A 26,760-nucleotide genomic window follows, 5' to 3' on the forward strand; every position below is an offset into this window, starting at 1 on the left:
AAGGGAGGAGCACTTTGGCCTGTTGCTCTGCTAAGAGACAAAAGACTCCTTTTGACTCAAAGGAAATGCTAATTCAGGTGTAGGCTGAAACCAGATGCCAAAGTCAGAAAGGCCTGGGACTACTCTATAGCCCAGCCAAGACCTTGGAGGTGGAGACAAGCAGTTTTTTTTTTATTCAGGAAGCACAGACAATATCTTTTTGAAAAAGACTTATAAAAAATTGTGCTGAACTGGTAAAAATATGGAATTTAGAGGTTATTAAAATGAAAATGTTGCTCACAAGTAGAAACTACTCTGGAATTTGTGCGATATTTAGAGACAGAATTATCAAAATGTGGACTTTGTAGCAGTTGTGATAATGTTAAAAATATGAAACTTTACAGGAATATGCCCAGATGGTATGTGCAAGAATTGGTATACAACTGACACTGAGTAACCGACCAAAAGCGCGAAAAACTGTCATTTGTGAACCAAAGCTCTCCAGAAGATGGGACTTTGACAGATGCGTGCCTTATTTAATTTGGGATGTAAATTAGTGATATTATAAATATGCTTTTTGTGAAAAATAAGATATACTGTACAGAAACAAAGGGGAGGGTTTTCTCCCTGGACCATAAACATGACACATCATGACACATCATGACACACTGTTGCTTCTCAAATCAGGGGAGAGGAAATTCTCTGACCTATCGACTTCTTAGAGGGTTGGGCATAGTATAATCAGCCTACCCACCCCCTTGAGAAATACATAAATAGGGACTGTTGAGGGCACAGAGGAACACACACATTCACCCATCACTGATCTACTGGTGAAGCGCTCTGAAGGAGAATCCAGATCCAGAACTATCCAGACTCCAGAACTATCCAGACTCCATAACCCTGAAGCAAAAGGCCCAATCCAAAAAGCTAAACCCTTCTCAGCTGGCCTTTAAAATCTTGCAACCTGATTTTAACCCCAAACTTCCAAGCGGCATCACAAATCCAACAGCCTGGCTGTGCGGTTTTGGCTGCTTCTTACCAAGAACCCTTGCTAGAACCCAGAGATCCAAACCAGTAGAGCAGAGCTGTACCCAGATCCAAACTGCCAGATCCAGCCCAGGAGGCCGTGCAGACCAGAGTGCCTTGCTGAGAGCAGAACCAAGCGCCTGAATCCTGTCCGGTGGCTAGCAGATTCCAGTCAAAAACCCTTGACCAGATCCTGACGGGCCTATTCCATTCCATAGTTGTGAGTATTTAGCATAGAACTGTCCATTGCCATCTCTTAGTTTTAAGTAATCCTATCCAACCCATTCCAACATATCCAGAACTGCATTGTAGAATCTCTTTTTTCTATCCTGACTCGTTCTCTCATCCACGTAGTCCTGTGATAATTGTAGTGATAAATCATCTTTGCGCTAAATATATTTGCTGAAGAAGGACAAGTGTCTTGACGGACAAAAGTCAGAGCGGAGGCGCCGCTGTTCTAATGGCTGTCAGTTGGGTATCTTGCATCTTCATAGCCCCTTAGTGTTAAGAAATCCTTGTTTGTAATCTTCAACAGTGCATCTTTCATTTGTAAATCTTGACTCTTTTTCTGAAAAATCGACCTTAATAACGTCTGATCTGTACGTGCTAGAAACAAAATTTAAATGTCAAATTGAAGCTAACTTCCTCAGATTTCAAACAAACTAATAACACACTCCTTATAGTTTTTCTGTAATCACATTTCTCGTGCGCTGAAAAGTGTGCCGCGATTCTGCATTTGGCTGAATTTCATTCCATATAAAATTGCTATTTCTTGCACGCAATCTCTGAATTCAGCTTCCTATCTATTAGTCATTCCAACATCATTGCTAGTGTCTACCTGAACATATCCAAAGCTGCCCCCACCAGTTTTGAATCCCATTTAGCGAATTAAAGTCATTTTAGCATTTTTCCCATTAATTTCAAATCTCATTCAAAAGCATTTGACCTGTTTTAAAAGAATTCCTGTTCTCTCTAAGCTTGCTGGGGAATTGGAATTGAACTGCATTGTTGATTGTATATTCCTGAAACCTGTGTGCCATCATTCCATCTCTTCATATTGCATATTAGGGGGGATTGAGTAGTAACAGGGGGAGAGAGTGATTACATTGTCTTTGATTGAATTCATATCAAGTTTTATTTCTGTGCTGCATTAATTTCATATCTTGCATTTCATTGAACCCACACAAAGTTATTCTCTGCTATATTATTCTTCTCACCCATACTCCTATTGATTAAAGAGATTGTTGATTGTTGTGATATCACCCCTTGCTGTTCAGTGTATACATATTAATAAGTGTGATATTTAGATATTGTTCATATTCATAAAAGTGTGATATATATATATATTGTGCAATTTATCAAATAAATCTTTTAACTTTACAAAACAAACCTACTTCTTGGTTCAGTGAGACCGGGGGGATTCGAAGAGAGGGGCGTTATATAAGGGTACATTGTCCAGAAATAAAAAAATCTTTTGACATAAAAATATATAAATTAAGGGTTCCAGCTGGACATCTCACTCTAGGCATTGACTTAGTTGGAGTGCTGTATTGAAACCACTTAGAAATGCTAGGAACAATTCTGCACCCGCTGCTTCCCTCTGCTCATAACTCACTACTGCAGCATCAATCCTGTTGCATCTTTACTGATTTATGCAAATCTATTGACATAAATTTGCCTAAAACGATTGTGTCATTGAAATATTGTGATTCAGAATTTCAACACTCACAAATAATACTTACCAAAGTAGATAGGACATGCAAATTAGAAAAACAATGAGAAGAAACACACCAGCTGATGCGCCGTAAACCCACATTTTTGGTCGACCATCTGCAAGAATGAAAGTTGTGGGTTAACTGAATGGCAGTGTAATCACTACATACACACAAAGGGTGTTGCCATACAGACCTATTTGAATTGAATAGATCACCAGTGTTTAAGAATCCTGGTCAAAGGTGTCAATAAATGACAAAGGTTTCAGGTATTCAGGCAATCCAAAGCCAATTGGTACTAGTGCAGTTAATTCTAGAAAGCATAGTTTATTTTATGCAAGAAACAGTCAATAGACTCAAATGGAATAAAAAAAATACACAATGTGAAACAAATAAAATATATTCAGATAATAGTATACATATATTAACACAGCATACAGAACGACAATTAGTTCTGAGGGCAACTATATGGTAGTTGCCTACTATTCAAAAGTAAGTATTGGAAAGCATACAGCATACACAGACATATAAGGTCATTTTTCAAGTACAGAAAAGCATGCAGCATACATAGATATATAAGGTCATTTGGATACACAATGACTAGGGTATAGATCACAGCATGCCCTAAGAAGTGGCACTCTGTTCAAGTAATAATAATATATCTGGGCAAGATGATCTGCATGACTAACACTTTGTCACTGACTCTTGTAAACCTATGAAACAGAAAAATCATGTGAATAAAGATCTCAGTAGACAAAATCAACATACAATATTTCACTTTTCCCTCATAAGAATTATTAACAGTATTGTCTAATTTTGCGGTACAATTTGTCAACTAAATATTGAGACAATATTGGTTACGGTAGTTATTATTAGTGGGTGGAATCAAAGATTCTTCACCAATGATCAGCGGGGAGCTAACAAATAGGGAAGAAAATATCCTGATACAAAATAGAGTGATCAGCCTCACTCGCGATTGGTATCTACCATACCTGGAAGGATCCTGTCACTCAGACAATACTGACATTATACTGAGGCTCCTTCTAGTGCTCGCGCCTCAAGAAAGGGCCAGTTTTGCTTCCCTTGGTTGGAATTATTGGCACCACTCTCAGTGCTAGTGTAAGGGGGTTCAACGGACTGGGGTTGGAACTAGCAGTCAGAGGCTAGAGTTTGTTGCCGGCAAGGGGATGTTTCTTCACCAGTGATGCCTGGAAGGCTATGTCCTCTGCTTATTGCTCAACCCTACTGATATGATATGGTATTTATAACACACCAGTACACACGTGTTTCTATTGCTCCCCCTTGCTCCTCTGCTCCTCTGTGATAAGAGTGGCATTATAGAATACACCTACAGAAGGAGCAAATACATCCCCAGGCATCTGAAAGCTGGGATGATACCTTCTACGTAGCCATTCATAGGTGCAAACCTTGTGGGGAGTATGTTGTCGCATGGAGGTTATGGTTCTATCTCTATAAATCACCCGTTGAAGTTGCTTTGCAAAAGGACCAATAGCTTTAAATGAGCTACAAATAGGCATAAACATTATTCATCCCAGTTTCTCATCCCTCAAACTCAATACCACATGCATCTACCCGCCATCTCTGAACCTGTTAATCGCTGTGCCTTTAATTGCGTGTCCCCCTGTGTCCCAGCACCACCACCCAAAACTACCATGTTACAATTACCTGATTCTAGCCACAGCCCTCTTCTCAAACCACATACCCACTCCAGCACCCTCCTCTCTAGTACAGCAGGCCTGCTCTCCTCTCTGCTGCCCACCTCTTCTGTTGGTGAGATGTTTTCTTTGTAGCCTCTTTACTGGGTGCTCTAGGATTTCCCAGAGAACCGAAATTAAGGGGTTTGTATACAGGGATACACGTCTTTGATACTTTCTGAGTTGTTGTAGTGAGTCAAATACAGAGACTTGACATTTTATTTACATATCATAAAATCAGTGAAAAGACTCTGACAAGTTTCTCTCCTTAGAAGCTTTGAGACTATTGTATGTTGACCAGAGGCACATTGGTATTGTATGGGTATTTGCCTAAACTGGACAGGGCACAAACAATTGCAGATTTATATCATGGCATGATGGTATCGGCAGTCAACCCACTAGCCGCAGAAAAGACATGCTATAGATTGAAAAGAGATACAAAAAGCTGGTACTCTTGCGATATTCAAATACTCAAAATGGCAAAACGCAATGCCTTTGCCGTATGGAAGCCCTCAAATTCTGAAACCAATAAGGATGCATATGCAGAGGCAGCTGAAGAGCAAGAGTAGCTATTATTAAAGCAAAGAAAGAGGAATATGATCAAAGGATAGTACAGGCTAAATCAGATTCTAAAGAAGTGTTTAAGATCCTTAAGGAATTGGAGACTCCGTGCCTACAGATCTCTACTACAGTTAAAGACAACAGATGGTGCACGTCAATTCAGGATGCCCCAAATACTATAGTTAACAGAATTCAGGCCGATATTAGCTCAAAGAAGAATTTGTCTTCAAGCAAGTCTCAGACACAATCCACCCACAAAGTAAAACAAAGAAAATTCCTGCACCTCACGTTCACCCCAATTTCGGAGAATGATTTGTCCACTGTGCTTAATTACTTCAAACCTACATCATGCAAAGGATATATGTGCCCCTCCACAGTGGTCAAATTGTGTGCTTCTCAACTGACTCCTATGCTCACAAAATTGGTTAACTCCTCTTTTAAGGAAAGCTCAGTTCCATCTTGTCTGAAGCAAACATGGATTTCACCATTACTGAAAAGCCATCTCTTGATCTAGAGGTCCAAACAAACTATATACCCTTTCAAACTCACCATTCTTGCTCAAAGTCCTGGATCAGATGGCTTATACTCAGGTGCAGGATCACGTAGACCAACTACAGATCCTAGGGCAGAGGCAGTCAGGCTTTCACAGTGCTCATAGTACTGAATATGCTCTTATGGACCTCAAGGCCAACATGGTGGACATCGCCAACAAAGGATCCACCACTCTCCTCATGTTGATAGACCTATCTCCAGCATTCGACCTGGTTAATCATGCCTTGTTGGTCAACAGACTTATGCAATCGGCCAGCTTCTCCTTACATTCTGAAGGAACTGCTAGGGTGTTTGCAGATGACTGCAGGGCAGATGACTTTCAGGTGCACTGCAGGGTGCCGCAGGGATCCTGCCTGTCCCTGGTCCTGTTTAACCTATTCACACTCCCGCTGTTTGAACGCCTGGACTCTAATGGTGTACTGTATACCAACTATGCAGATGATACTCAGTGTCTCATCCCATTGTCAGGGGACTACATCAGGGACACTGAGTCCATCAATAGGGACTATTCTCTGATTCAGTCCCGGATGATGGAGCACAATCTTGCACTGAATGATGCAAAGACAGATGTAATGATGATAGGGACAGCTTCCTGTCTGTGGAAACTAGCACCAGCGAAAGGGAGGTGATAATTGCAGGATGTAACATAAGCCCCCTTTCGAAAGTGAAGGCATTGGGGATGGTGATTGATCACTAGATGAACATGAAGGCTCATGTGAGCAATCTGGTCTCTTCCACCTCCTCTTAGCTCAAACTGCTTGCTCAGCTGAGACCCTTTCTGTCACAGGATAATTGTGCCTTCATAGCCAGGGCAATTATTGGTGCCAAATTGGACTACAGGGCCAGTTTGTTGCACGGCACAGCAACAGGAGAGATCATGTGCCTCCAGGTGATTCAGAACAATGAAGAGGAATGAACATGTCAGTGTTGCTAGGAGAGCACTTCACTGGCTACTGATAGCTAGTAGAATGACATTCCGCCTACTGTGTATTGCACACAAATGCCTATATGAACTAAGCCCAGCGTACCTATCAAACCACCTCTCCTGGTTGCCAGCTAGAAGGACATTAATATCCAATAATGCAGGGTTACTCAGTACATCGTGGTCCAAACTGGTAGTGGCCAACAGGGGTCATTTGCCTATGCCGCCCCTAAGTGTTGGAATGTGCTGCCCCTTGATTTGAGGCTATGCCAATCTCTAGCGACATTTAAGAAGGACTTGACAACCAGGATGTTTGTATGAATCATAGTTTAGTGTCAGCTCTGCCCTCTGGCTCTGGTCGGCTGATGATCCCTCACATTTTAGGCAGATTTTCATTTGTTACTATTGTATGTTGTATGCCATGTTAGTGCAATTATGCCCTCAGGCCTGTCACATGCGCTTTATAAGCATAAATAAATACACAAATAAATAATTAATTATCCTGTTGAATTCTATCAAATCACTACAGTGGATGATTGTTGCGCCAACTGTTTTCAGCCATGCTCAAGTCCTATTTCACAATGTCTCCCATGCTATCATAAATTAGTTTGCATATGTTACATACAATAGTGGATCTTCTGTCTTTGATGCTATCCAGTGTCCATGTAGCTCTTTGATTTGCAATTCACTTTTATATTGAATTATATTATCAGTACGGACTAAGGTGGTACCAGGGATGGAAGATGGTAACTCGTCACATTAGTGCACCAGACTTTCATGTTGTTTTTTATTGAGCACAGTAATAGGGTGTATGGGATGGTTCCATTTTGGGGCATATAAAGATACTAGCCATTCCCAGCGTAACATACGCTGTTCTAGCGTATCTTAAAGGTCAATATCGGTCGGTAATTCATAGGGTCACTTCTGTCCCCCTTTTTTAAATATCGGAATTACCACCAATCACTTCCAGGAAGGGGGCATAGGTCCCTGTGACTTATTTATGGTCATTGAAAATGCTAAAATGTATAGGTAACTGTTTTCTTTTGAATTTGAAACGTATATTTTTATCAGATGGAATGAGAGGTATGCACAGTATAAGAACACTATCTTAGTTCCACCAATTGATTACACAATGACTCCCAGCACCCATGTGTTTCAGATCCTATGATGCAATTAAAAATAGCAGTCCCTACTTTGGTAGACTGCAATATAGCAATCATTCCGTGTCTGGGGCATACATGAACAGTAACAGCCCACAAAGTCCTCAGCAAGGGCTCAAGGTCGTTACTAGTACTATACGAGCCCCTGACATGGGGGTGTTGACACTTTGAGCCCAGAGTGTTCCCTTGTGGTGTGAATAGTTGAAATTATGTATACATTTTTTAATTGGATCAATGCATATTGTTGGGATGCACCTACAGCATCCCAGCCAGGCAAAAAGGTTCAGGTTGAGAAAAACCTATTACCACATACCACAGTGTGAGCCAGTCGAGTTTTGAATGGCAGAAGCCACACATATAACTTTTAGTTTGTTTTAACACATATTAGATCCCTGCATATAACAACACAGAAGGAACAACACATATATATTAATGTTGCAGTTTCAGGGGTTATAGATAGGGCACTGTCATAGGCCCTGTGCTTAGAACCAGTACACAAAGTTATGTTTTCTAGTGAGGTGCAAGGATGGAGAAAAACCAGGTGGAAGACGGAGTCAGACAGTTCCTGTGGTAGGAGCAAGGTCAACATTTCAACATGGCAGGTATGGCGCCTTATTGGATGTTCAGGCCTAGTGAACAAAGTAAAGGGCCAGATGTTGAGCTGTGGCTTTGTTTACCTTAATTCCAAGATAAATCCATTTCCCATTCCCCCAAGAGAGAATCTGAGATCGGAGGCACCCGCGGTGCACAGATAAACACTAATTGTATCCAACTGCAGAGCCTGAACATAGTGCAAAATGAATGTTAGCTGTGGGGATGGCAGTGAGGGATCAGCCTTTGATAGACAAATTCATGAGAAGAGGGCACAAGTATTTGTGATGCCCATAGGTCAGGGACAAGTTTAGAGCACTACGAGTAGATGCATAACCAAAGAAAATAAATCCATGAAATTCAGACTCAAGTGCGTTGCACTGGTCATGACATTGTTGGGTACCTGGGGCTTCAAGGAAGATAAGGGGGGGGCCCTTATCTGGAACCTTCCATGATTTGGGATAGAAGGAGCAGAGGTGATGCCAGTAAATTTAGTACATAGTAGGGATTGCAGCTTGCGTGCACCAGTGGCATCTGGTATAATGAGAAGGACTATTGGCTCATCAAAACAGAGTTGCCTAATCAGTTTACTTTGAACGTGTCTGGGTAGGAGGGGTGCACATTATGTGATGGTCAAGATTAATTATTATGTTATTGTACCTGTCAGATAATTATGTATTTCGATTCAATAGTGGTGATGTAGTGGGCCATGTGGGTAGGGGAATGAGTTTAGATAAGGTGTGGCCAAACATTCCAGGGAACAAGTGGGTATTAGCATGTTCGATAGGTGCTAGGCAGTGAGGGAAGTGGGATAACATTGTAACCTGGGTATGCTAATATGCGGTTTTGCACTATATAACCGGTAACTTCCTGAGGAATGAAGAGCTCCATGTCAGCTGGGTTCTAAGGGACCGTCTGAGACCTTTTTGTCATGTAATAAAGCGTGTTTTCCCTTGAAAATTGGTCCAGTGGTTCTCTGGTCTTTTGGATTATTTACATTGTTTCGTTTTTGGATCACGTCGCTCTTTACAATATCGTGCTGACCAATCTCCAGTCCACACAAAAACAAGATTGCAGCTGCCATAAAAAAAGCGACTTTTCTACTTCCATGGTGGCTGCGTACAGTGAGAGAAGTGTTAGATGGCCAAGGAGGGGCCCAATGTCGATGCACTAAGGGAAGAAAATTGCCACACCAGGGAAATGTGTGCAGGTTGTTGGTGGAATGTGGGCCGACACTGGCAGTTTCCCCTCCACAGTTTCAAGCCAACTGATTGGTTAAACACCCTCTTCCAGATGTGAATGCTGACTTACCATTTTTTACTTCATACCTGGTTTCTGGACAGTCTGGTGCATTTTATATATTTAACTTCTGGCCTTCACTTTAGGGTATCCAGTTGGATTAGATGCATGTGACTTGGATATAGGAGTGTGGTTTAGAGTACGAGGTGGTGTCTGGGTGGTTCCTTTGTCTTTGGATTTATTATTTTGCTGAAAGATCTCAGCAACGCTGAGTGGGACAGGAGGAAAACAATAACCTTGGCAAATATCACATGTGTTGCCAAGCTGACAGGTAGAGATATAAAATATGTGGGTGTGCAAATCCCACCTTCGCCAGACAAAGTGAAAACTTTTTCTCACCCTCATCCAGCTACCTCTACTTTGCATAACCTCAAACCCACTGAGGTCTGTGTTCACTGCTAGTTGCAACACTGTTCGCTAGCCTGAAACCACAGCGAACATGCTCTGCTTCCCATGGCATCTCCCAAACCCAGTGTCTGAGCTACAAAGAAAGCATGGGGTTGCCTACTTTGAAATGCTCCTGAAGTGAATATCTGGGTCAGGGCAGGCTTGCCCGGGGTTTGTGGAGGAATCATTGAGGTTAATGCATGGTGTTCACGGCTTGACCAGGCGTGCACAGGCACGGAATAGAGTGAATGAGATTAACAAACTGCAGGAAACCAGGATGAATACAGGATATCATCAGCCGTTACTGCTAGCGCAGACAAGGCCACACAGACAAACCTCAACAAACGATGCATACATCGCTATAAGAACCAGGTCCATGCGCAATCATGCCATTTCTCTACTACCATAGACACACACACAATAGATTTCACAATGGACCTTTTTAGGCATATTTCAAACTAATTCACATTTCCAAAAATATTGCACATCGCGAAAGACAACTGATCCCTTATATAGACTTCCCTTACTGGCACAATCTTGTAAAAACAAATGCCACTGAAATTCAAACAAAACAGGGACTGTTTCCTTTTTTTTTTTGTTTGTTAAACTAGAAACCGGAAAAGGGTGGCAGAGGGTCAAGGGTTAGTCTGAAACACTACCAAGGCTACAAAATCATTGTGTTTGCCAGAGACTGTGTTGATGCAATACACTTGCCCATCAAGTATATCCAAAAAAAAGCACATAAAAAACCACTGGCGAAATGGGTATTACACATAATCAAAAAATAGTCCGGTGAAATTAGTATTTATTTTAATATCTAAAGGACCTCATACACATCACTGACTCATTTTTGTCTTGGGAGTTTATAGATCTCTGAGATGGCTGGAGCAATGCTATGACAAGGCTTGAATCTTTAAAGTGCTGATAAATACATCGGAGTTCAAGAAATGGTGCTTTATTTTGAACATGAAGGTAACAATTAATTTAAAGTAAAAGAGCAGATTTTCAAATGTTCAGTATGGCATGTATGGGGATGCTTTATAGTACAGGATATTGACACAGGCAACCACTTTCACTCTGCTGCAGAAGGTACGATTAGGATTTAAGAAATTGATGGCGTGTAAAAATAATTAGATGACCTAAAATGTGTAGAAAATATGTCTTCTGTTGCTACCAAGAGCGCTGACCCATAGAACCATGAAATCTGGAGAGGAAAATCAACAAAAGAAAACCAGAATGTTGAAGACGGTCAGTGGGTTGAGCGCTCGCTGCTGCGATCTATTTGCAGGTCGCAAGTTTGAATCCCAGCAAGGCCAACTCAATCTTTCACCCTTCCCAGGTTGATAAATGACTACACCGTTTAACTTTTAAGTATAACTAATTGGCTCATAGCAAGCTTGCATTCACTTCCTTAACATTAGAAAGCGGACACATCGGTTGCACTGTCAGACTAGTGTAACATTAGTTTTCTTCTGTCACTGAAATGGAAGCCAACCATAGCTTAAACTCATGGTGAAGCCATCTTTGGTCTGTATGATGTCAAAAGAGCAGCGAAAGGCATTAGGTGTGCTCTAGAGGAAAATGGGGCTGGAAGATGGTGGGAGTGTTGCTTGCAAGTTGTGGCTGTAAATGGTGCAGGTGAATTCATGCTACAGTGAAAGTACGAGGCCTGGAGCAATGAACGGCAAAAGGAAAACGTCAGATGCAACCTTTCCTACATGTAAACTGTTCTGTTAGGAGGACAAACTAAACACATAGCAGTGCTTATCACGCAACATCAAGCAGGGCCTTCCCGTCTCCCCCATTACAGAGTACTGTGAACACATCTGCTGCTCCAGACTTCCTCTAATAACAATTCAAGCAAATGCAAAGCACACAAGCAGTATAGTGTTTTTCCGATGTACTTAGAAAAGCACACATTTGTTTGTGTTCTTTGGAGTTTTATCCGACTTGTATCTAAATCAAGATAGCTTAAATATAATTTAGGAACATTATGTAGATCTTGTGGGCATCACTGAAACATGGCTCACCCATGATGACACCACCTTGATGGACTCATTGGTACATGCAAAGTTTAAAATCTCATAAAAAAGGGATTCTATGCTGGGTGGAGACATTGCAAATGAAGCCATGTGTTGCAAGCCTTACATCCTTGTAAAACACTGCGAAACAATGCACTGCTATATATCATTTACTATACCGAACCCCCCAACCCCAAAAAAAACAGGGAGTATATCTTTTTTTCGACATTACGACCAGATGCTGGAGCACCTTGCCAAAGTTTATTCCTACTATGCGGGATCATCTGACCTTCGGAACACTGCTAACAAGCTATCCTTTCAATGCCTAATTAGGAAATGCACCACCCGGAAACTCCAAGACTTTTACAATTGGGTCCTAGACATCAAATTGGACCTGAGGCCACAGTAGGTGCTCGCCCATTTCAGTTTCAGTCCAGCCAGCACAGCATGTCAGTCCTGTGCCGCACCACTCATACTACATCGTGACTTTTAATTGTTACTGGACCTCATTACACGGTAGGCACAAAGGGATTACCGGGACACCAGTAAGGGCACTGGTGCCGGTAATCCCTTAGCGCCCTACCACGAGGTCCCTCAGCGGCTCCCGTCCTTAAGGCCTGGTCTGACCAGGTGTTAAGGACGGGACCCGCTAAGGGACTTCAGAGCTAATAATGGTACCGCAAATTGCGGTACCATTATTAGCTCCTTCCCCATTCCCATTGAGCCCTATGGGGGCTCGAATGGGAATGGGGAATGGTATTTGGCATGGGGACATACGGGGTCCTCCAGGGTCGGAATGACCTGGTAAATCCCCATACCGCCTACCCGTACCCGGTATTCGGTAAGGGAGTAGCCATGCCGCTACTAGCGGCATGGTTACCTCCTACCGTGTAATGTGGCCCACTGTCTTTCAGGTGCTGTGCTACTGCTGCCACAGATAATGCACTGATCCCTGCCTGGCACATCACTGTAAACTTGCCCCAGGTGCCCCACTATTCCCTGCACTGCACTCTGACCTGCACCCGGGAATCTACGCAATATTGGCTATGATTCTATTTCCTATCCCTCATGTCTCACTGTGACCTGATCAGTAAGGGTTCCATTTCTGTGCTCAAACACTGAACTCATGCCATCTAGAGCATCCACAGGCAAGATGTTACTACCCCAACCAAAAGATATCAAACAACAGCGCTCTAAACCTGTATAGCCTAATTTACACAACACAACACTGGCCAAAGCATCTTATCTACATGGACACACAAGTTTCCATTCGGATGTATGGACACCACGTCCATGCCTTTTCCCATACCCCCGTCCACCACCCAGATCACGGGAAAAACACTGAACTTGACATTGAAATTACATTTTTCGTTTAATTCAGATTGATGTGCTTTCATCATGGGAGATTTCACCTCCCATGCCCTCCTTCCATGCCCATTCCAACCCATTCCCATTCCTTATTCCACATCTCTGTTAGCCAGGTATGCATATTGACCTTAATATGTTTATATTCTGATCCTATCTTTTGGCTTTGTTGATATTAACATAGTCTGTGTAATGAGCATTTCTGTCTATTGGACCTCTACCTAATAACTCTACTCCATTCCATTCTGTATACAAACACCTCTACGTCCCCTAAAGAAAACACCCAGAACCGTACCCACGCAAAGGGATCCGGGTAACTCAGTTCTACTGCATCAACACAACAGCAAATCTATCTTACATTTTTCCTCCGTCCCCTTCAACCTATCTTTCAGATTCACCAGAATACCTGGACACCATGCAATTTGCAGACGTGCATGATATAAAGCACACTATAATATTGTAACATAAAATAACATATAGTCAGAACATAAAACCTAAGAGCTGCACCTTTCTTTTGAAATACGTACAATCAAATGCATCCTCAACAACTCCAACACAATGCCGTGCTGATCGCTCGCCAGCCTCATACCAACATAAACCCATCTTGGAGGAAATGCCAGATCACCTTATCAAAGGTCAATTGAATTCCCAAAATACCCCCGTAGAGGAAGATACCAGCCTGTGGCTGCCTTATAAGCAAAATAGTGCAGGAGTTCCTGATCGATACGAGCAATCTAGGATTCACTCAATAGGGTTATGAATCAATAGGGTAAGATACATTTTCCATCATATCCAAGCAAAAGTTGTGTACTAGCGTAGCCAAGGATAACATTGAGTGCATCATAACTAGCAATCAGAATCTAACCTGATCTTCCAATACATTATTGATCCAGCTAATCCCACTGTGCACCCTCAGAGAGTGTCAACACCTAGATCACCAAAGTCAACCACAACCTAATTGATACCACCAACTCCTGTGCACCACTGAAAGTTCCACACAACAAACATGAGCCCTGCACATTTTGTAAAAACATGAATTATTTGACTGCAAGGTCACCATCTGTGAAAAGAAAGGTTCTCGATAGAATCCCACAAGCAAGAATAACTCATCACCCTAAGAATCCTCAGAGCAGCACGAAGGACACTCACTAGCATTATCAAAGCAAACTATTACCCAGCAACCACCATGGAAGCATTCAACAAGTGCTGAGTTATTTTGAAAGTACTGATTCAGTCCCCTGCTAGTCCCTGCAATTCTGCACTTTAATGACAAATGCAATGCCATCAACAACTTCTTCACCAACAAGATAGAGAAGATAACACATGAAAGCCCCAAACATACCAAAACAAGTCCCATCCATACCATCCTGCAATACATCAAGATGAACCAAATTCAGGATGAATATTCCATTATCCCTGACCAACACATTTGTATCTCCAAATCCACCACATACAAAAATTACATCCTTCCGTGATCCAGTGTAAAGGTCATCATAGTAGAAGCACATCTCAATGGCGTCAATGTATCCATCACACAAGGCATGCAGATGCAATGAAAATTGAAAATATTTTCCAACTGCTGAAGAATCTCACACTCAAAGTAGATGGCCAGGCCATCTATCGCCTCATTACACATCTACTTTTCCTGGGCAAAGTGACTGATAAGCCTGTCACCATCAGTTTGCACAAAAGCATCCCTCAGCACAATATCTTACATGATTACCAATCCGGTCTGTGACCATGATACAGCACAGATACCGTCCCCATCCAAGTTATTGATCATGTTCTACATGTCCTGGACTAAGGTGAACCACTGCTTAGTCATGCTACATGGCCACTCTGTCATCATCCATACCATTGAACATGAAACCTTTCTTATCACATGCATGGCATTTGCCAGAACAGTTTTTTAGTGGCTTTCCTCCTAAATCTTCATTAGATAGTACATCCCCCAGTTGGGCCCCATGAAATACCAGCTCTGCCCAGGAACCTGCAGCGCTCCACATGGCTACATCCTGTCTTGAATCACATGTAACCTCTACTTGAAACTTTGGGGGGGGACTCTTCACTTGCACCTATGTCAAAATATAGCAATGCACAGATGACACACAGCTGAATATAAATAGCAAGTTCCATGGCTGACACGTATCAACGTATCAATATCTGTCCCTTATCCAAGCCTGGACGTCAAGTGACTGGCTGATGTTCAACCTGACAAAGACTACATTCATTCTAGGCCCCAGGGGACCCAAGGTGTGCAGACCAGATGGGCCTGCACATTACTCTCGTGGGCCTATGGCATGGATCCACAGAGCAGAAGAGGGTATGTAAATTACATGGTTATGTTTTCTTTATCATGCACATGTGGAACAGGCACATCTTGAAAGTTGTATAGGCTATTGTATGCTTTAACTAATTAGCTAAAAGACACAAATAAACCATTGGTCCCTTCCCATTAAGTTGTATAGGCTATTGTATGCTTTAACTAATTAGCTAAAAGACACAAATAAACCATTGGTCCCTTCCCATTAAGTTGTATAGGCTATTGTATGCTTTAACTAATTAGCTAAAAGACACAAATAAACCATTGGTCCCTTCCCATTAAGTTGTATAGGCTATTGTATGCTTTAACTAATTAGCTAAAAGACACAAATAAACCATTGGTCCCTTCCCATTGACTCAGAATGAAATGTCATTTGAGACAAAACAAAATCTATGTTTTTTCCACTGTATTTCAAGACACGCAACACATGAAACTGTGTGAAAGGCACCTACTTTTAGTCTTTGTGTGACAGTGGGCGTGCAGTTGGTTGTGTTTGATGTGACATAGATTTCAAGTACTAAAGAAAGCAAACCATTTGTGCATGTCTAACAAACAAACGTTGCAGTAATAAACTAAGCAGTTGAAAAAAAGAATGGTTGGGAGTTTGTGATTCAATGGGCCTCATTATAAGTTTGGCGATAGCCTTGCCGGTAAAACTGGCAGGCTGCCGCCAAACTTCCAAATAATTTCAGCGCCCATGAATGGGCAAATACCGGGTCATTATGGCCCTGCCGGACACAATAATTGCCCATTCGCGGGCGCCAGAATGAAATGCTCCCCATTCCCATTGAGCCCTACATGGGCTCAATGGGAATGGGGAGGTTGGATGCACCAGCACCATTGAGAATGGTGCTGGTGTATCCGACATGCGCTGCTCGCGGGTGCGGGTGCGGCCGCCAGGACAGACCTGACTGTCGTAATGGCACCCATGAGCAGAACTCATAGTTTGCCAGTCCGCGAACTACGGTACCTGCAAGCTTACCAGTACCGTAGTTCTCGGACCGGCAAACTTGTAATGACCCCTTGGCCCTCATTACGATACTGGCGCTAAACCATGGCGCTATTAGCACCATGGTTGGTGCCGGTATCGTAACGAGTCAGCCAATGTTCAATGGGGAATTACATTCCAAGGTTGACGGGGTGGTAATTCCCCATTGAACATTGGCCCTTCCCCATTCCCATTTCTGCCCCATGGGGCTCAATGGCACTGGGGAAGGCGCTAAGTACGGTACCGCAAATTGCAAACCCAACACATCAAAGAACATCTCACCATTCACTGATAACACCACTCAGCCCTACCCCTCCCTCTTCAGAGTTCTCCTCCCAACTACCCAGGCTGATCCTCTGCTAATGCATGCCCTGCATATACAACCTCAGATGCATCCCCTATGTACAGTGCTGTGTTTCTTCCCAGATAGGTTTGTTCTCTATAGCTTCCATGCAAACATATGTTCACAGCCTTCAGAACGGCAATAGAAATGGACATCATTAAGGTAGTGCAAATAATAAAGCAGCATGTGAGCTATGCTCCCCATCCCCAGAGTGTTCAGGATAAAACACATCTCCAAACTGGCCCCTTTATTATGCAACCTTACATCTATACAATCAGATATGGTTGTGTAGTGTTAAATGTGGCTGCAATCACTCAACTTTTACCACCCAATTCCTATCGAAAGCCAATGCTGAACTGCTGACACTACAGTTCTTCCCCTTAGTATAACCCCTTCCATCTATTGCAAAGATCATGGAGAGTTTTGCATCTTGATAACTAAAAAAAAAAAAAAAACATGATGGAAACAAATGAGTATTCTGCAAAATGCAAGCAGTCTTCAAACCGGAAAGTAGTAACAAAACTACATCCATAGGCACACGGGAAGACTACAGTGCCACAGATTCCAAGAAGCTATAATTTTGTTCAGTCTCTGGGGGTCATTCCGAGTTTGGAGGTAGCCATGGTGCTATTAGCTATTAGACCATGGCTGCCTCTAAACTCGGGTCCGGTGTCGGAATGGGGACTTACCGAGACATTCCGACCTATGCGGACCCGCTAAGTCCCCATTTCGAAAACCATTCCCCATTCCCATTTGAGGCCCCCTAGGGGTAAAACCAGCCAGTCCTGGTGGGACCCGCTAAGGGACTTCGTAATCGGGCGGTAGGTGGTTAACCCCCTACCGCCAGGATCGGAATGACCCCCTCTACCTTCCCATGCCCATCTACCTCTCCTTTCTGTGTATACTGTATAACCTTTCTTCCACTTAATCATTTCTTCTTGATTCTACATGGGCTCCGCTGACTTAGGCCCCCATTCTGGGATGCAGCTTTCCCAGCAGTGCCCCACATCTCAACTCCCACCTCTGCCTGTTGTGTTCCCACCATACCACTGTGCCTCTCTCCTCGCACAAGTAGGCCTGGTGTGACCTTCCCTAATCTCAAGAGAGCCCATTCAGATTGGTATGCACTTCTCATTATGTTCTCTTACTAGATTGCAAAGGTCATTCTTGTAACCATGTTACCTTGAATTGACTGCCAAACATCGTACTTATATCCATGTATCCTTGATTTGACTAGCAAAAATCATTCTTGTGACCATGTAATCTTGAATTGACTGTCGAACATTACCTGATTTTGTCAATTGCGTATCTGCATACCTGATGTGCCCTTTGCCTGATTGTGCACCTACTCCAGTGTTGTATTTCATGTCTATCTGTACACCTCAAGTGCCACCCACACCATGAGGCGTGTCTCTGCCAGATTATGATGAAAGCCTAATAGGAATTGTGTTGGTCTTTCTTCCATGTTCATTCCCATCCAACATTTCCCATCCTCCCCAGATTCCTCATCCGTTACTGCAGTTGCATGCTCTGAATTGTCTCACGACCTAGTTGGAATGTTATTGTTTGTCTTCTTCCCTGTTCATCCCCTTCCTACACCCCATCTCCTCTCCCGCCCCTCTTTTCTGTTACTGCACTTGCATGCTCCGAAATGTCTCATGACCTAGTAGGAATGTTATTGTTTGTCTTCTTCCCTGTTTATCCCCAACCTTCACTTCCCCTCCTCCCCTTCGCCCCTCTTTTCTGTAACTACACTTGCACTCTCCGAATCGTCTCATGACCTAGTAGGGACGCCCCTTCCTACACCCCCTCTCAACCCGTCCCTCTTTTCTGTTACTGCACTTGCATGCTCCACATTTTCTCACGACCTAGAAGGAGCATTATTGTCTGTCTTCTTCCCTGTTCCTCTACAACGTACCCTTCCCCCTCCGCCTCTCCCCTTCATTCGTGTTACTGCACTTGCATAATCTGAATGTCTCAAGACCATAGGAACGTTATTGTTTGTCCTTTTCCCCCAACCTACACTTCCCCCTGCCCCTCTCCCCTTCATTCTTGTTACTGCACTTGCACAATCCGAATGTCTCAATACAGTAGGAACGTTATTGTTTTTTTTTTCTTCCCTGTACCCGCCTCCCCCTTGTCTTGATGCACCTTGAAACACCATTTCGCTGTGTAGGCACATTATAAATACCCAAGAAATGTTTTTTAAAAATCTATTTGCAGTCTATGATATGGTTAAACATAAGACACTAATTCATCACTACTAAACCAGCATGGATTTTGTGGTTGAGGCCTTAGAATTAATGGAATGCTTCATAAACATCTAACAATCGAACTAAAGTCTCACTTTGTGTTTTCCTCACTCACAGGCACCTGTGGATAGTCACAATGTTCAGCCATTTCTCCATGGCTATCTAACTCCGAAATGAGGATCCTAGACACATCATTAACAAATGCACTAAATCCTTTCAACCCTACACTTCTCACACTGGCAACGTTCAGCACGTCTTTTAACTAACTGCGACTCCCATTGGGAACTGCAATCTCTTGGAATTTCTAACAGCCAGACAGAACTGCATGAGGATCAGCTTTCTAAGCTCCATCATTCAATCCCTAACGGAGAGCATGTTTTCGTAACATTCTTCACAGGTGATACTGTTCCAGTGTGTTGTGCTGATTAATAAACTGATCGCAATAACAGCTATAACTATTGCAATGTGTGCCTGGTATATATACACCGGTCTGACATTTCACCTCATCTGTGACATGCCTATGGGCTAAGATGAACAAGTGTATCGGTAATGCTATTCGTTAACATGCAGTAGGTATGCCTGGTATTGTGCTTTTTTAGTCATTGTTCATTTTAATGAAACCAATGTTTGACGCAGCACAAATTGTACAGTTTGTGTATTATGGGTGCAGGTTCCTACAAAGCCCGATAGAGTGAACGTCCGTTAACATTTCTGGTTTCATTCTCTCTGTAATACTTGCATTGACCAGCCATATTGCACTGACCGCTGTATTTACATCACAGTTGATAGGGATTTAAGCCGCATCAAGGTGGGCTCATATTATATACATTTCACTTCTGTTCGGAGACATTTTGCAATAGTATTTGGAAGAGGACAAGTCGATAACAACTTAAAGCAATCTACAATGTCTGACGCGATGCAAAGATCCACATGCTCTGCCAAACTGTAAGAAACTTGCAAAATGCATAGGGCCTAATTACGAGCACCGTTGTTACCGGACTGGCACACTCTGAGTCTGCGGGCGGCTGCCGTTCCGCCCGCCAGGTGTGACCTGGCAGGATTGGACGGCACCCGCCCGCAGACTTTCCGGGAAGCCCTGGCACTGTTATTAACGGTGCCGCTGCTTCCGTCATCCCCATTGAGTCCTGTGGGACTCAATGGCAATGGGGATTTATATTTTTCCGGCGCCTGACTTCCAGGAACACTGGGGCCGTATTCCCCCGGTGTTTCTGTGAAGCCAAGCGCCGTACAAAATCACAACTCTGGGGGCAGCCTGTCGGTTTTAACGGCACGGCTATCGACGGAGTTGTAATGTGGCCCATGCACTCTAGGCTCAGTAAGCTCATTTGAATTGCAAGAAATGACTAACTCAGACCAATTTCAACTTGTTTAAACAACAATTTAAACACAGGACTTTTTTGTGCTGGGTTTTTCTTATATTGATTTTCATAGACATGATCTCATAATACCGAACATACTGATTGGACAGATTTAGCAATTTCACACTCGAGAACTTGAAACCCTACTTCCCACAATTAAAATTTTGAACCAATAACACGGTTTTGGAAAATGTATTCGACAACAAGCTTTGCCCATTTCTTATGATCGGGCACCTTTGGAAAAAACACTCGAATACGCAGCTGCCTAAAAGGCGACTGGAATTCTTCACAATGAAAACCCCTGTGGTAAATTTACCATAGAAAAAAGCATACATCAAGAGATTAAATCGACCAAAGGCTTCTTTTCTAATCAAGACAAATTACTCTGCAGTGATAATTAGAGCTAATGCTAATATATTGACCTAATTTTCAAAGCCGGAAGGTCATCAAAGGCACTTTTCTCTGTTTTACTGGAGCTCCAATACACTGCAAAGTTCACACACAATATGCAAACTGCCATACAATCGACCACAGCGATGCGCTATACATACACACACAACAATAATAGTCAAGTACTCTAATGAATTTCAGACAAATGTAAAACTAACATGAAATGCATTACCCATTTGACGCACTAGAACGCAGAGGACCTGATTCACAAGGCGCTTTTCAATAATAATAATAATAATAATTAATAATTAATTGGGCTAGCTAACAAAAATGAAGCATGTTGAATTGTCAAATATAGAGCTTAATTAAATACCCACACCAACCATGTATGTGGTGTGTAGATTGTAGTAAGGTTTCACGGAACGGGGGACACGAGGTAAGTTTAATTATATTTATTTGGACACTTCCGCTGCCTTCTCCAACCACCAGACTCCCACAATGTTCTCCTTAGGAACTCTCTGATTCATGAGAGCGGTAGCATGGTCTCACGTGGCACTTTATACAGCTCAGCCATACTACACACCCTCTTCTCTTCACAAAGTTCCACCATCTTTACATGGAAACACTAAGACCTCCTGTAAAGAATGGAGTGGGGTATCTGTACGTCTGCCCGCTACATGGTAGGGTAAAGGCACATAACACTCCAGCAAGGCTCTCAATTTTGTAAAACGTTTCGAGCAGCCAGATTTAAGCTTTCAGGAGGTGATGCAGGCAGGTTCTTAAGTACAGTGTTTCCCCAAAGCTCCCACAAAGGAATGTCCACACAGTATGTTAGGTGATAAAACAGTTTCTTTATATAAAATAAGGTGTGCTACTACTACCATACATATATACATATATATAATAACACTTTGTACTTGGAATACTTATTCAAAGAATGGCACATATATACACTCTATGTGGTACCACACATGACTTAAATCCAGTAATAGATGCACTAACTGAAGACAGTTTTAAATAGGATAGAGGATTCTTATCTTAAGTGTAACTGCATAGAATAGGGAAAAAAAGGCAGGTTAGTTATGAGCAGTGGCAGACTGCTTTTGTAAAACTAGACATTTCATTTTGAGTGAGGATCCCCCATACCAGGGAAAACTGTAAGCCCAGTCCAATAATGTTCAATAACCTTGTGCTTTCTTTTAAAAGGTTCTACCACTGCAAAGTACCTGAGAGGCCACATGAGAACAGGATCCAAGACGTATCTGGGACCCTTGGAAGTCTCCTGAGGCTAGACGATGGTCTTCCTCATCACAGCCTTGGCTGGCGAAGTGGCAGAGTTTCTAGGTTTTACTCAACAATTCCCTCTTATGATGGACCAGCTTTGGAAGAAGGAGCCACTGGGCTACTGAGTCCAAGAATAAAATGAACCAAAGTCTTTCTGAAGTGCTGCAGTTTGGCTCTTCGCAGTGTTCTCCTTTTGTTGAAGATTTCTCTGACTGTAGAAGTACTATGAAGATGAAACTTGCTGTGGGCCTCTTAAAGGCATGGCAGATGACAGTAAGACCCCTGGGACCCTTTGATGACTTCTTGCAGCAAAGGGTGTCGGGTTTCAGAATATCGCGGTTTTCTGACTTTCCGTTCCTAGGTGCTGCATCTGCAACACAGAAATTTGGATGTCTTCTGGTGACCTGGACTTGACCACTGGAGGGGACCTTGGACTCTCGCCAAGTCTGAACCCTTGGGATGTCTTTGTTAGCTTCTGGTGACAGGAAACCCACAGACAGCCCTCCCCTTCTTCCAGTGAATCTGGACTCTCTCCAGTGAGATAAAGTGGTCAGGGGTGATGGCAAGGTTGTTGTTTGAAATTTTCTTAGACAGTTTGGAATTTGTGCAGCTCTGTGTGACCAGCAGTACTATTCCAGGATACCCCCTCTTCTGGGTGGTAGGCAGCAACAGCTTCCAGCAGTCACAAAAGGATCCTCCTGACCCTGGGTGACATCAATGGTCTTCTCTGACACAAGATGACCGGTACTCCTCTTCAGGACTTCGATGACCCCTTCTCTGGACTGCAGGCACAGAGGACTGGCTTCCAGGATACTTCAATGAAGAGCAACAGTTTTGTGCAATGGTCTCTCATAGCTCGGGGAAAGGTCTCCTTTTCAGGTATTCTCTGGATCAGTCCTTTTGGGTTACAGTGAAGAAATGCAGTAGCAGACTTCTCCTCAAGCTGGGCTTCAAGGAACAGCTTCTTCTTGCTTCAGCTTCGAATTCAGCTTCTGAACAAATTGGTAAGTGAGAGGTCCCCAGATATACACTTCTGTCCCTCATTCACTCTGGCTGAGATAGGGTCAGTTAGCTAATCACACAGAAGGACAATCATGCAGGCAGGGAACAACCAGGCTCACAGGCACTCAGGCCATTCACTATACTCAGAAACCCATAACAAAGAATGTGGATCAGGGTAAGTACCCAGCCTTTCAGCACACTACACTGCATTCATGTCAGTTTCAGTCATGGCTGTCTCATTCATTTTGTCACACACACAGAAACCAGACACCCACAAAATGAATGTGAGGTGACTCACTACTCCATTCACACAGGTCCCACCCCAAGGGTTTACTCATAACACACAACACCCGGGAAGGCTCCAGTCAGTTGAGAGGAGGTAACCCCAGAGCCATATATATGGTGTTTCCACCCAACATCCTGCCAGGGGCAAAGGGAACAACAGAGACATATATGGTGTTTCCACCCAACACCGATTCAGGAGGAAGGGACAGTGACAGGGCTTCCCAGGACTTTGGTAAACAAGGTTAAAGTCAATAGAAACCAAGGGGCCATCTAGCCTTTGTGTAGGAATCCATTGATTCCTTTGGCAGTGCCTGGGTCTGAGTTTTGGGTGCTACTACTAATAGCGGTACTAATTCTGCCTTAATATTTGTCTCCTTTCCTCTATCCTCAAGAACCTTGACACATTTTTAAGTGTGTTCCACTTCTTTAGCAATTCTCAAAACAGTCTCTAACCGAGGGTCATCCTCCGCCTACAGTTTTTCACTGACCTTCCAACTGTTTAATTCCAGCATGAATGAATCTCTTAGGCTCTCATCTAGTTGTCTATTTAGATTGCAGGTGCTCGTTAAATTCCTCAGGACCGTGATGTACTGTTCCACACTTTCACCTTCTTCTTGCACTCTCTTTCCAAATGTATAGCACTCTAATATTGTGCAAAATGAATGAAAAAACTCCTTGAGACTTGAGCCAAATTATGTCAACTTAGACTCTTTAATTATCCATTAAAGACTGCCCTTAGCGATGACACATGTTTCGGCTTGTTCAAGCCTTTCTCAAATCAGGGCATGGTAAAATGCTAATGACAGTAAATAATACATATGTGTGTTTTGCAGATACAGTACATATATATGAGAAAAATGAAAACATGTATAGTCATCAAAGTCAAATGTAAATATTGTGCCAAAGACGAATCAAAAATCGATGAAAGTTAGGTTGGGGTAGAGGGGAGGATTTTAAAGGGTGTGGAGAGAGAAAGGAGAGAAAAATGTAAGACATCAGCAATTTGATATATCCCCGGTTTCTGTGTACTATTGTATGCTGAAATACAGTCTAGCACCAAATTATACTGTGCTTACCATCCATGATTGGCTGTGAGTATATATTCATAAATTCCAGTGCAGGGTTAAATCTCTGTGTGGCTAGAATTGAAAATTAAAAAATGCAGACTTTAGTGGGTCTAAGCATATTAGTGACCTGGAAAACCTATTCTCTAGCCACATTATATCTCAATTAGTTCCCATGTTATTCGAAGAATGCATCTGCCTGCCATATAGTCCTAGTGCTTAAGCGTATTATCAAAGTTTGTCTCATTTTATAATCATTGGATTCAGATTGTTGCACTAAAAGAACACCGGGTTGGTGCTTTCAATCCTAAATCCTCTGTTGCGTTATATGCATCTGCCCAGCTATCCATATTTCCGAAGACTGCTCCGATAACGAAGCAGTCTTCAGGGCTTTTCACCATAAGTTATAAAAGGCCTCATTAGCATTCATTCACTCTTAATTGTTGCTATGTCAAGCATATTGTAAATGCTGGACTTGTGCCCATTGTTAATTCAGAATAACTCAGAGAAGGCACACACAAGTGTTGTGGGTGACCTTCTTACAAGTAAGAAATACATTTGCGTTAAAGATTACTCTCATATGGTGTTTGCCCGAGCATGTTGTATATACCTCTCCTGCATAAATCCTTAATAGTGCTATGACACAGGTATAGAACATATGTTCAGAATACTACGGGATTCCAATAATGGTTTCTTGCTGTATTCTCAGGGATAGATCCCTCTGCCACGTTGTGTTCGAGTCAGCGAAAAGCCATCACCATATTCCCTAATTGTAAACATTGGTGTGTCAACCCGACGCATTGGTCCACATTACCATGGCAAATTCTGTGTATGAATAGCGGGTGCCATGTTGGAAAGTCAAGCGTTCGCTCGTTACAATGAGTAATTCTGGAAATACTTATACATTGGTGTGTGCTGTGTTTTTGCTAATACGGTGCTTCTCCGGTTTTATCTATTTGGAAGTACTGGTAATTATCCCAAAGATAATGAAACCTGTTATAGATCTCAATCAATTATAAAATTTGAGGCAAATTAAGATAGGTTACAGGTCGCTGGTGTTACTAACCCAAATAAAATATCAGAGGTTCCAAATTGTATATTATTACCATTAGTGATCCACAAAATGTGACTAGGGTTCCGTATTGTGTATATTCTTATAGTTGGCTTTCCTGGCATGTCTGTGCTAGATTATTGCACAGTGGATTACGCAGTACTACTCGTCCCTAAGTGGCAGCAGATTTAATGAAACATAACCTTTTGGTACAACATGTTTGTTGAAATACTAAATACATTGTGTTACATATATACAAGCTACTATTGTTCCTGTCAATCAAACATTGTTAACTATAGAGTATAAACGGATGGCAAATACGTAGACAGTGTCTCATCATGCGAGAAGTAAGCTCATGGTTTGGTAGTAAGTGGTAATTGACCCCAGATGGTGTTCCTTAGAGGAAGAAAAGCATTTCACTATTAGAGTTCAGTCCCATTACTGTTGCGTTAAGATAACAGATAAGTCTAGCTTCCGCTTGTCTGAGGAGTTTGACTCTGTCTCCCTCTCTTTTGCCTAGGTTCACTTGTTGTAAACCTATAAACCTGATACTGGACTTGTCCCCCATCTGATGCATTTTTTGCCAGTGGTTTGACAATGGGAATTGCAGGTCTTGACTGACAATTTTTGGCAGGTGTTCTCGAATCCTTGTTCATAGCTCCCTCTTCGTGCTGCTGATGTATAGTTTGTTGCAAACACAGATGATGCCATATATGACAAATTTACCCCTGCAGTTAATACCTTGTTTGATTTTAACAGTCCTGCCAGTCATGTCTTGAAATACTTCAGTGTTGTCATAAACATTTGTTGTTGTCTCAATGTTTCTTTCTTGTTGCTGGTGCATAGTGTTTGTTTTCTGTCCATCTTGTTCACCTTTTTGAATTCAGTTGTAGTATTATTAGAGAAATATTCCCTTTGGTGAACATGTTTTTCTAAAAGCTGGCATTCCTTTTCAAATCTTTCTTGTTTTATGCAGTTTCTTCTCGCTTTGACATACTCCCCGTATGGTATGTTTTCAATGATAGACCTGAAGTGACAACTGCTTGAGTGCAGTGTAGAGTTGATCTATGTGTCCTTCCTATATGTCCAGGTTTCCAATTGGGTTCCAT

General features: G+C 42.5%; 1 protein-coding gene across 1 annotated transcript in view; it reads right to left on the reverse strand.

The window, feature by feature from the left end:
• THSD7B (thrombospondin type 1 domain containing 7B) overlaps window positions 1-26,760 on the reverse strand; it is a 2,969,219-nt gene that overhangs the window by 43,363 nt on the left and 2,899,096 nt on the right. Inside the window, exon 27 of the mRNA XM_069616536.1 lies at window positions 2,748-2,835. Within this exon, the coding sequence (XP_069472637.1) occupies window positions 2,748-2,835 (88 nt within the window). The remainder of the gene's footprint in view (window positions 1-2,747; window positions 2,836-26,760) is intronic.

Source organism: Ambystoma mexicanum, chromosome 9 (assembly GCF_040938575.1).
Source record: "Ambystoma mexicanum isolate Mex_15411 chromosome 9, UKY_AmexF1_1, whole genome shotgun sequence".
NCBI classification, from domain to species: Eukaryota; Metazoa; Chordata; class Amphibia; order Caudata; family Ambystomatidae; genus Ambystoma; species Ambystoma mexicanum.